This window comes from Zosterops lateralis (genome assembly GCF_965231275.1).
Source record: "Zosterops lateralis genome assembly, chromosome: 2".
Lineage (NCBI taxonomy): Eukaryota > Metazoa > Chordata > Aves > Passeriformes > Zosteropidae > Zosterops > Zosterops lateralis.
Window position 1 is genome coordinate 60,395,253 of NC_139763.1, and position 12,692 is coordinate 60,407,944.

The window sequence follows — 12,692 nt, forward strand, 5'->3', positions numbered from 1 at the left end:
CGAGAGGGCCCGCCCCGCCCCTTCCCGCCCGCGCCTGCGCCCTGGGCCCGAGGGGAGTGTCAGCGGCCGCTCCCGTCCCCCCGCAGCTCGGCCGGACAGCCGTGACTGAGGAGCTGCGCATTGCGGCGTGAGCAGCGTACGCGTGGCTGAGCTTTGGTTTAAAGAACGGGGAAGAAATCCCCGGAGGAATTGGCGGTCCGGACGGGAGCTCCCCGCCGGGAGGGAAGGCGCAGGGCCGGGCAGTGACTGGGGAAGGTGACTGCGGCAGGGGGACACGGGGACACTGACACCCCCTCGGAGCGGAGCCCAGGCTCCAGGGAGGGAGGGGAGAAGTGCGCCACAAGGCGTGAGCAGCGAGAGATGGCAGCATCAGTTTGGTCGGAAATTCCCTCTGAGATCATCGAGTCCGGCCCTGCCTGAACACACCCCGTGTGCTGGGCCAGTCCAGCGTTCCCTCAGACACCTCCGGGACGGTGACTGCACCGCCTCCCTGCACAAGCCTGTTCCAACATGAACTTGCCCTCCTTCTTCCTGACGTCCAACCTAAACCTCCCCTGCTGCAGGTTATGGTACCACTAATTAATGGGAAAAAGTTGTATCATCTGTAACCAATGAAGGTGAATCCCTTTGTTTGGTAAACTTTATAACCAGTAAGAAGTTTTAGTAATTAGAGAACCAGCCTTTTGTGGGTCACCACCTAGCTCCCTACTTTGTGCAAATGAGAATAAAAACCAGGAATAGGGCTCAGTGTGTGAGCTGGTGCTGTGCACCAGGTACCCAGCCCATGTTCAGGACAAAGGGTGGGGGACAGGGCTCCCCAAAGGCAGCCTGAGGCCTCCATGCAATCCTCCAGAGGAGGAGGATAGCATTTCCTTCCCTGAAATGCCTCGGAAATAAAAAAGTGCCCTTTTCTCTTCCGTGGCTACACATATTTGGAAAAGAACTGCAGCCTCAATTTTTATTTTCTGACTCAGAAGTGGCTGGGATTTTAGCTGTTGTGTTTTGTTTGGCTGCTGCCACAGGCACAAAGGCAGCTGTGACAGGGGAGGGGTTGCTCAGACTCCCAATGTTTTATGATTTACTCCGGCTTCTCCCTTCCTCTGCCGTACCAAAGAGAGTTCGAAGTACAGATCCACCCGGCTGGCACAGCAGAGCCCAAGGGATATGGGGAGGGAGTGATTTCCATTTACTGACAGTTACACAACAGTCTGCTGCTGGAAACACATCACTGCTGCTGGAGATTTTCTCCACTTCTCCACTGACATAAACGAAACTGACAAATCATTTTCCACGTGTAATAGCTGCATCTATAACATGAAGTTTTGTTAGTGAAGCTGTAACCTTATGGTTCAATTTTTTTCCTCCCCCCACATTTCTGGTAAACAGCGAAGCAACTTCCCTGTATCTAAAAACACTAATGTCGGTCAAGCATTATCACTCCAGGTTTCCTAGAATTATGAAATACTTGTAGTATAGGAAAACATCCCTATTTTATAGTTTGATTAAAAAAAAAAAACTAGCGCCCCTCTCCAGTGCTTCCGTCAATCTAACATAGCCCTTGGGATGAGGACTGTTACCAGATACGCTTCCACAATGCTTATGCACATTCCTGAAAATATTGCCAGCACTCCTCAGCTGCAGGGAGCGCTGCCAGACAAACAACCACTGGTGTGGGTTTGACCATCCTCCCTGTAAATGGGGTGAGGTGCTGGGTTTGCAGGTGGAAGCCTGATTGCAGAGTCAAGAGGGAAGAAACACTGAACTAACACGGCAGCTGTGGCAGAGAACTGCTTGTTCAATAGTTCATAGTTCTTCTGTCAAGCAGCAAGACCATACTCTCTCTGCCTCAGTTCTGCTCCTATTGCTTTTTCAGTACTAGTGCTTAAAGTTGTATTTAACCTTACCAACCAATCAAGAAAACTCCAATATTAATTCAATCATAGAAAGTCGTTCCCTTTCAGCTTTTTACTGATAGAATCACAATACTGGGCATCATATTTATTATTAACTTATCCTCTGCTTAAACACTGCCACATGCAAGTTTTTGAAGCCCCAATTGTTTGGGCTGTCACTTGTATCATACAAGCTACAACAACCTTTGTGAATTATGCTCAAAATTTTGTGTTGTTTTGTCTGTAATGTACTGGGAAGTGATGGAAGTTTAAGTCCAGCTCCTGGATTTAGCTCAACCTTCAGTTCAGCTACAAAAACATACATTACTGCTGTTTCAAAGGATACTGACAGCACACTGAGTTCAAGTCTGTTCAGAAGTGATTTGTGAATTGCTCATGTTTCACCACAGACCCACACTGACTAATCATGTTGTCCTGTTTCTCAATGTATTTTAGTTATTTCTGATGATTGCCAAAACATTACAATAAAAACATTTCTGAGTAAATACAGAAAAATGTTTTTCCATTTGATTTATTTTCATAATAAACCAATTAAAATACAAAAGAAGGACCCAAAGTTCAATGGGCTCCATCATTTAAAAATTTGTCTTTAAATACAAAGTCACTCAGTAATATGAATACATATAACATTAGACCTCTAAACATAACGATCTTATTGATCTTATTTGCATCTATCAAAAATTTGTATGGAAAAAATTAGCTGAAAAAACTTCCCTGCAACATTGAATATACAGTATTTACAATCAAAAACAAGAACTCTTAGCAGTATTAATCTCCAAAAACCTGCATAAATTGTATATATTTAATTTCCCTCCCCCCTTACAAAATAATCTGAAGTAGAAAGCAAGATTGTTAAGCTTCATAGTCGGAAAATGGCATGAAACATTTGCACCTGTAGTGATGCTTCAGCTTCTGTAATTAAATATATCTGATGTTTTCATATAAAATATAGACATGGCATTGTCCATTGCTGGAATATGTTTCGAGTACTCTCAATAGGAGTGTATATTCAATTTTGCACACACAAGAGCTTGTGCTGCAAAAAATGCAAGAGGATACCTGGTTATCAAAGTCTAAAACTGATGTCATTCACTGATATGAAACAGATACTCGATCATAAAAATTTAAACGCATGGAATGAAACTGTCTTACTAAAACTAACTGCTGCTTCCAAAGGTGATACACATACAGATTAAACAGAAAAGGTTACAATAACATTACTGCAATGTAAATCGGCAACAGACTGACAACAAAGTAAGAGAGAAGTTTGAAACTTTGGCCAACAACCTCAGGAGAAAGGCTTCATAGCATAAAAAGCATGTTGCTTCATGCCTGTACTTTGAAAAATGAGTAATATATAATTTTATTTATATGATAACATTTAGCAATTAACAGAAAATCAAAATCCATCCTAAAGAATGAATTCTAAGAATTAACTGCAGAAATTAAGTAGCTTTGCAACAACATGCTTCAGAATCAAATCATATATACATAACTGAAAAGGTCCCATCACATTTATGAAAATAATCATCCACAGGGTCTTTTTTTTTTTAATTGTATAATTATCAATACAAATTGGGTTCCAACGGCTCATTTTCTTGCTTCACTTGTACATCAGATGGGAAATTATTCGAACTGGACACTACCATCACAAATGGTTGCTGCTGGAATCTCTGCTCTGACTGCTCACTATCTTCTACTTTGTCATTCTCCTCCTTTTCCTCCTCTTGTAGGTCAACCAGCTTCGTGTCTGGTGCTTTAATGACCGAAGTGATCACCGTGCCCGATGGCTGAGACACCACCTGCGAGCTGCTGGGCGAAAACGTCACCACGGGGGTGGTGGCACTGAAGGATGGAGATGAAGCCATGTTGGCTGTTCCATTGCAAACTGTCTGCACGCTGCTGGTGAGCACCTGCTGAACTTGGGCTGGGCTCAGCACAATCGAGGAAGGAGGCGAGACTGGCTTCTGAGACTGTAGCATGATGTTTTCTTTAAGAACCGTCATGGGCTGGGAAGTAGGAATGGCTTGTAAAATGAATTTCTGTGTTCCTGTTCCTGTTACTGGATCTGTGCTGGCTATCACTGTAGTAAGAGGCACTGTCTGGAGTGTTACAGTATGCAGCTGCTGATTTCCAGGAGAAACAACCACTGGAACCTGGGTTGGAGTCTGTAAAGTCCTGCTAAGATTAGAGAAGATTATTGAGTCAGAACACTTGCATACTGAATTTTGAAAAAATAATTATAGATTTACTACAGAAAAAACATTTGGCATCATAAACATTTAATTTACCCAACATTTCCAAAAGAGGTAACAGAATCTCTCTGCTACCTCTAATAAAACAAGACCTGGACCTGACCCCTGAATTCAGCAAGATGGTTCCCAAAGTAAAGGTACCCCACACGAACAATACTGCCATTGCCAAGCCAAACAGCCTGCCTTTGAGACACTCAGTGGTTCATCAGGAAACCTGGGAATCACATCCAGGACCTCCATCTCAAGCACTGACCAACATCAAAAGCATAAATACACTAGATGTCTGCCATCAGTTTCAAAAATTACACCAAGTAATTAAGAAATCACGATCCTAAATAACTATGTATGTCAGGCCTTGATTGTCCTGACATCCACATATACATTTAACTATATTCAAAAGTATCCACATGGTAGCGGTGTCACAACCTTGCCACACGCCCAGGACACAGAGTTCTCTGCCAGGCTCACACACACCTTCTGGTAAAACAACTGATCAGAAACTGCTTCTAAAACATCATTTTAAGTTAGGAGTGATTCCATTGGCTAACAGACTTGGGTACCACATTACTGTCAATAGATTTAGAGCTGTGGGGACAACATTAGAGGATTAAGAGCTGTATTGTTGGAGTACACAGCTACTGCAGTACACAGTGGTGAGTTAAACGTGGAAACACACTCCAGTCACACAAATTAAAACAAAACCCCCAGAAAACATAAATGGTTACCAGGGGAGGGAGAGAGGAAGGGAAAGGTAACTGCTTTGAGACCCTGCCACAGCTTGTTCCATGCCACCATGCCACACTGTCTCTGGCAATCTTTCTTTCCTTCTGTTTGTCATGCAGAGTTCTCTCCAATCTTCCTGCTTCTCTTCAATGTTTAGTCCTGCCTGCTCCTCTTCCCCCATTTTAATCTTAAGATCTCCCTTGTGGTTTCTCAAAAATAAAAAAAAAAAACCCCAAAACTATCTCCACCTCCTAGCTTACTTCTACCTCTGCTGAAATCACTTTAGATGGAAAGAAATTTACTGTCAACATTTGTACTTTGACATCCATGCACAGTATTTCCTGCTCTTTTTTCTGAAGACTGGACCTCAGATGTGCTGTAAGGGTTATCTGCCGTACATCAACTATGGAATGTCCTCCATCTACAGACCTTCTACCCATATAGGATTTACTTGTCACAGCTCTGTGAAAGTCTACATGTCAGCATTTAGCCACTGACCAGTCCAATCCATTCAGCATATTCAAAACTTCAATTTAAAACCATACTCTGGCTACCACAGTCACAACAGAAAACTTACCAAAGCAGGATTTAGGTGTTGCTGAAGCTATGGGACAATGTGGATGTGGATGCAGATGCTGCTGCTGGCCATAGTCCAACCACACAGGGAGCTGCACTCTCCCTTTCTCAGTGCAGCAGCAGAGACAAGTGCAGGAATATATGTAGAGGATTTCTCATGTCCAATTCAGTGCAGTCCTCTGGGAAAGGCCTCTAGCTGAGCGCTAAAGACTGCTCTAGCAAGAGCAGGCCCAGTAACCCTGCTGGTATCAGACTCAGAGCATGTGGGTGCTTCCCTGAGCATTCTCAAGCTGCAATATTTTCCCCTCCTCTCATATGGCTTGGTAATACTAGAAACAAAATTTCCATCTGTAGCTTTCTCTTCCTCCCAAGAAAGACAGTTGCAGTGCACAGCAATGCTGCTACAGCAAACCAAATTCAAATCCTTGCTAACAAGGCTAGCACGCAGATCTCATCACAGCAGCCATTATAACCATGACACCAAATTTGATGTGACTGGTGCCAGAGTCAATCTTGAGATCCTTTTTCACACAACAGAAAAAATCCCAAGGAAGAAGTTCATGGAAATGGGGCTGGTTGAAGGTGAAGCACCAACTAGAATGATTGCTTCTTTCTTTCAAACTTCTGGAGAACTTGTTGCTGGCACAGCAAATACCAACAACCAAGCCCGAAGTGCAAGGCTCAGAATGACAGTACCAAAGATCATACCAAGTCTCCTAAGGGTTTTCAGTGCTAACTACTTTTTTCCCCCAGCAATTCCCCTGGGATCTTGACAGAAAAGTCACTAATGTCTGTGTCAGAAGTAGCAACAGGATGAGGGCATCCACTAGGTTGTTTAAAAAATAAAAAAGTAAACTACCTACAGTTAAATAAACTTGTAATAAAATCAAAATGTCAGATAGGTACAGCTCAACCCAGGAAAGTCTACAGAGACCAGCAATGCAAGCAGAACAGCTATAAAACGAAGAAATAACTGACACTTGCCATTAGAAAAGCATCAAAAGTATCAGAATAGATACCAAGTCAGTCCTTTAATGGATGAAGAAACTTATCTGAGTTTGAAAGATTAAGAACAACTCAATAGCTACACTTTTAAAAGCAGGGACTGAAGCTGCTAGCCTGTGCTGGTATGCCCTCCAAGTACTACCTTAAAGCTACTTCCTTGTTCTGTAGTTGTTTTGTAAAAATAAAAGCTGCTAGCTGCCAAGTGACTTGAAAGGATAAGCTCAATATGTGTGAACTGCATCTAAGCAAGGCAGGTATCTGCAAAGTGCTAGGAGAAACAGCTGAGAGACAAAACCAGACCATTTGCCTCAGCACACTCTAGTTAGTATCTGCATATTAATCTTAAGCCATTTTATTTCTCTTGAAAGGCAGTGCCGTGCCTAAGGTTTACTCCAGATGCATTCTCTTCTCCATCAGCCAAGATACAAATATATGATAAACACATTTATCAACCTGTACATGCACATATATGCATACACACAGTGTGAACTTGCTGCAAGGGAAGCATGCAGCAGGTATCTGTACAAACACACCATAACTATTTATTTATGTTGATGGTGGCCAAGCAAGACATTTCCCTTAATTGTTAAACCTGATTACTAACTAAAAAAAAAAAAAATAAATCTATCTGCCTAAACAATTTGCTTTAAATACAATTGGAAAAGATACAACTTGGTTAATCATGTTTCTGTTTGACAAAAAAGAAGTACGCAATAATTAAGGTGATTTATTAACATTGGGCTACACTATTTTAGGTGCTTTTAAGGTGTATTTTGCCGTGTTTCTGAATTTCACTGCATATTGCTAACAGCCTTTCTTCTCTAAGGTACAGATCTTTTGGGTGATTATTTTTAAAGTTGCTGCTGAGGTTTCAAAAAGAACAAGAACATTGAGCAACAGTGATGGAAAGGAAATGCTGCCATAAAACAATCTGATTACAGCTGAGAAAAGAATGACAAAATTTTTGAAGTCATTTTAGCTTGGAAGAAAATTACCATCTATTTCTTTGGCCATTTTTTACTGTTAACGGCCTGGAATTGTGCAATATCTTATTAGCTCATCCAGAAGCAAATAGCAACATAGAAGAAAAACAAGTTTATTTACCGTAATTTACATGAAATTTATGATATGGAGAAGATACCAAAAATATTGAAGCTGCAAGCCAAAGTAAACCAAGTATTTCACAGTACAGTAATAAAATGAAACAAAGCAATATTAAGAAATAAATAGGGAAAGGTAAGAGAGAAGAGAAGCAGAGGACTCAATTCTCAAGCTGTCCTTTTCACCACAAAGTCTAACAGTCTTCTTTCCAGAATTTTTCAAAACTGCACAGTCACCTGAATTGAAACTCAGGAACTTTGCTGCTAACAGAGCTGCATAACCTCCACCTCTTTCAGCAGTGCCAAAGCATGGAAGGAGAGCTCCTATGGATATCTTCTTATTGCGCAGAAACAAAATTAATCTGATTAGATGACACTGTAGTACATTCTGTCAATAAGCAACTGCCTTCTTGCATATCTCAGAAATTAAATCAGAAGTGGGCTTAAAGGAAAAACAAAATGTTAGGTTATAACCAAAGGCTTTGCTGTGATAGAAGTTGTCCGTATTGAGAATGTGTTCTGAGACACACACCCTGTTGTAAGCTAAATCACAGTTTCTTGGAGAAGCTCACTGAAAGCACATTTCTGAAAGCCTATTTCTGACCAGCACCTCCCTCAGGAAGGACATTTTTCTCACCAACCTGAAACACGGATTGCAGTCAAGCCTTTGCTTAAGAGATTACAGGGATGAGCTCTTTGTAACAGTCTCATTTCCCTTCCTTTGGGGAAGGCTATGGCAGCAGTGAGCCAGGTCCAACAACACCTACTAGTCAGTGTGCTGGAGAGTTTTTAAAACTGCAGGCTTGCCTTTAGAGCACTGACAGAAGCAAAGCACGTGTAATGATGGTGGCAAATCAAAGGAAGGTCTTCAGAAGTTGTTTCTGATTATCTATAGGTCTTCAGCTGGCATAGTCCTCTTTTGCCCACATTCCTCATCAAGTCCCAGGGAGACCTAGGGAGCCCTTTACCAAGACTTACACCTGTGATGGTTTTTATTCAGGAGACCTACAGAAATGATACAGGAGTGATGGGCTACAACACTAGCTGACATCACGCAGATGGGACTCTTGCTCCTACTCAAGAAAAAGGGACTGAAAGCAGATGGTCATTGCAAAGTCTCAGTAGGACTGGTTCTCAGTGCCAGACTGGTTCCCTGTGTCTGTGGGGTTATGTGAGCTCAAGCAAAGCCAATAGAGACAGGGTGTGAAGGATGATTACAGAAAATAATGGCGACGTTCATTGTGCAACTTACACAAGACAATGTCTATATAAGGTATGAAATGAGGACACTTCATTTGACCTTCAAAGGCAATTGACTCTGCTTACTGGGACCAATACACGGTGTTGGCAAATTCTTTTTCTTACACAGAATGCTCATGCCCTGAAAAACACAATTCATGATCAGTTACTTCCCCCTCCTCTTGAATCAGGATCCTGTCACTGCAATCCATGTTTGTGTCACCTTCAGAAGTAATTTTCTACCTTGCAAGAGGAAAACTGTGGCTGATTCATCACGTCAAGGTTCTCTCGTTCAGGAGTGAACACAGAGAGCATATCCCATTGGTCCTCTGTGGTCTGTATCAGCTTTCCCCCAGGTACAGAACTGAGTCAGGATTCTGGTCTTCCTAACATGCTCTGTCCAAGCTATCACAATGACAACTTGCAAGTACAGAAAAGAAACTGTAAGCTGAATTTCGACAGAAACAGATTAAAACCTCAAGTGTGTTAAAACACTGCACAGGTTCTGTCAGAAGTCAGCTAAGTTTCTTGGTATACAGAGCTGTCAGCTAGAAGGTTCAGCCATGTCCCATACAGCCAAAAACAGAAACAGATATGTAACTTAAAATTACTCCATATATGATATTCTCTGAACCATAAGTAACATAAGAATCTTTTTTCACTCCATCTTAAATTACTACTATTCTAAATTAAAGGTAAATTACAATGTATCTCTCTTTATCTGCAGTCCTCATCATTTAAGGGAGAAATTTACTTTTCCAAATATGGACACCTTTCAGCACTGTAGGATGCCCTAGCCAAGGTAAGTCACTAGCCCAACAGGAGATATGCACTTTCTGCAGCAACAGAAAAAATGCCCTTTAATGCTCAGAATGAGCCAACGTGCACAGAGCTGAATCCCAGGCCAGTGCCTCCTAATTCCAAGACAAAATACAATTACTCCAATAATCAAGGTATTCTGGTTAACCTGTGTCAGTTATTCTGGTTTAAACAGAATAATTTTACAAGCATGAAAATTAAAGAAACTTTTTTCTTCCTTATTAAAAAAAAAAAACAAAACCAAACCAAACCAAAACAAAACAAAAAACAAACAAACAAAAAAACCCCACCAAACTGGCTCATTGGAAAAAGTAAGCAATAAAATGCTCATCTAGAGAGGTATTTTTGGTTTTGTCTTCTTACTGGAAACATGTGGTACCAAATTCAGCTACCAGTTGCAAGACTGGAGTCTGCAGTTACTGTGCCTGCGTACACCAACCTAGAACAGTTAGACCTACAGAACAGCAGTGTATTTACAATTCCAAATATTCCCACTGGGGATACTAGATGTTTTCCTCAGTCAGCAAAACCTAGTTTGCTTGACCTGACCCTGCTCCTGCCCTGTTTCCCAAGCCTCAGTTAGCACATCACAGCCTTTCTGTTTAAGCACTGGGGCTGAAGAGACTTTTATCCTTTGTAAGTAACACTTCTCCTTGTCTCTCTTTCATAGAGCAGCACCAAAACTTGTCCAAAAAGCACATCGAAAGCCATCCAAAAGCCAAGACCTTTCCATTTCAGAGTAAGAAACAAGGTTTGTGCAGTTGTAAAAGAAGTCACTGCCTGTCTCATGAAGAGCCAACCACAGATTGACAAAGACATGCCCACTCCTTTGAGAAATGCCAAAAGGCCTTAGGGAACTTGGCCCTTGGGCTGCAACACTCTCCCCGTGATGCTTTGGGAGCAGTCTGTACCAGGCAGTGCTGCCTCGTGCAGGTCAGGGATGATGATCACATAAGCACTTCACAACAATCTTCAAGTATGATTCTTTTACCAAGTTCCTTAGCAGAGAAGATGCATGTTAAAACATTCTCTGAAGGCTATGATTAAGTGTTAGGAAACCAATTGTTTTGACCTCAAAGATGCTTAATATTTTCTCTATTATGTTTTTCTTCTTGCAGCAGAACAGAAGCAAATTGCTGCAGAGAGAAAAACATTTACTTCCATAAAGAAGAGGATGAACATTTACATGAGTAAAATTTTAGAAACTAAATTGCATAAGACAAATTATATGGGTTCAAGATGTCCATGCTTCAAGGCAGAGCCCAACAATTAACCACTATGCAACAGAAAACCTTCTGAGGATCATTACCAGATCTTGGTTGCTGTTTTGCCCAAATGATCTTGACTGTTTACATGCCCCAGCTACTGAATAGCAAATGGCAACCAAAGCTGCTATTTGTCCTCACGCTTCCCACACTATAAAGTGACTCCAACCACAACCCCACAGAGTGTGCATACATCAGAATGTTTGTCAATTCTTAGTCTACAATGGCAGTCATACCTGCTGTACATTTTCAAATCATGCAGACCATTCATTTCAACCCTTACGGAAGCCCTGCTGCCGCAATTCAGAACGTGTACACAAACACATTGTTCAGACAGTTGTAAATCCTGGGCAGATGAAACTTCTGTTTCAGCCTTATTATAAAACAAGACCTAGAACATACACCCTGAAAATTGTTCAATGTGTCACTCTACCTCAACTATTTGAAACTTGCCCTTTGAGCAGAAATACAGCTGTCATAAATTGTATTTTGAGAGCCTGAAATGGGCAGTGTCTATTGCACAGGACTCATCAGCACCTATTTTGCAGCTTGTCCCAACCTGGTTAAAAGCACACGGAGGAAGTCTGGATTGTAGTTTTTATTTTCATTCTAACTGCTCAGACCCTTTAGCATAAATTTTCTTAATCAGCAGTACTTCTGTATCATTCTGAAAAGGTTTGATGCTTCCTTTTTAACTCCTTCACTTTGTCATCTTGTCTAAGCACAGTTAGAGACCTCATGGAATAATGTTCTGGTTAAAAACAGTGGATGTGAACCAACGTAATACAAAACTCTAAGGATTTAAGGCTTCTGTTTCATTTGAACTTCACACATGTATCTTCTCTACTATTTTTTCCCTTAGCTTATTACTCAAGGCCTGACTGGGAAATACTGTAATGCAGTAATTGGATGCCATAATGTCACTGAATAGTTCTCCAAATGTTAGACTGGACTCTTGCCTGCCTTAAGTCTTCTGTTCGTTATTACAATTCCTTAAACTATCCATACTACTGATATGGTTTGTGATCCATAAGCTAGTGTAGGTCTAGCCTAGAGAGATTTAACTCAGCAAATTGCTGAACCTTCTCCCATTCATGTTTAGTATTATTGTTCTGCTGCCTTATTATTCTGCTGACCTCAATTATGTCTGTACTGCTTTCCTTTTATTATATTGCCCTTGTCCATTTTTACAAGTAAACCCTGCTACTCCTGCTACCCCTACTCAGGGGTAAGTGCAAGAGAGCCATGATGCTTAAGTGCAGCGTAGTGTTATTAGCCAGCTGACTCACTAATTAAGCATGAAAGCATGACTGTCTCCCAAATGTCTGCAGATGCATAGCTCCCAAAGGATTATTTTGTTAATTGTTTCCTACAATCAGAAGAATTTGTTCTTGTAACATCAGCAAAATGCTAGAGCAGGTAATGTGGAGCTTTTCTTTGTAACTGGGGACAATACAAAAGATGCAAAAGATGACAAAAAATTCTTACAAAGAAAAATCAAGAAGCAAGAAGAAAATAATTTTGAAGGTATCATGCAGACCCATCCTATGTAATTCAAAAGCAAAGACACCAGTGTAAAAGCAGACATGAAAACCCAGCTTCTGCTGTAGGACAGAACTGACAATATCAATTTTAAAGAGAAGTTGTATATTTTTCCTTTCTAAATGATATGCATCAGGCCTACCACCATGGAAAAGATGAGCTTCCCTCCACCATAGGCAGTACAGTTATGTGTGTACCTGTCATATTATGCTGTAATAACTCTAAATTCCTAGGACCTACAAATACATCATTTCA

General features: G+C 41.2%; 1 protein-coding gene across 12 annotated transcripts in view; it reads right to left on the bottom strand.

The window, feature by feature from the left end:
• Positions 1-2,408: 2,408 nt before the first annotated feature.
• The window catches only part of ELF1 (E74 like ETS transcription factor 1), an 87,259-nt gene continuing 76,975 nt past the window's right edge, over positions 2,409-12,692 (bottom strand). For 10 of the 12 annotated variants that reach the window (XM_083884783.1, XM_083884779.1, XM_083884778.1 and 7 more), the window contains one exon: positions 2,409-4,094. In XM_083884783.1, the coding sequence (XP_083740909.1) occupies positions 3,479-4,094 (616 nt within the window). In that variant the 3' untranslated portion in view covers positions 2,409-3,478. The remainder of the gene's footprint in view (positions 4,095-12,692) is intronic. The other 2 variants (XM_083884781.1, XM_083884780.1) reach the window with 1 other exon arrangement.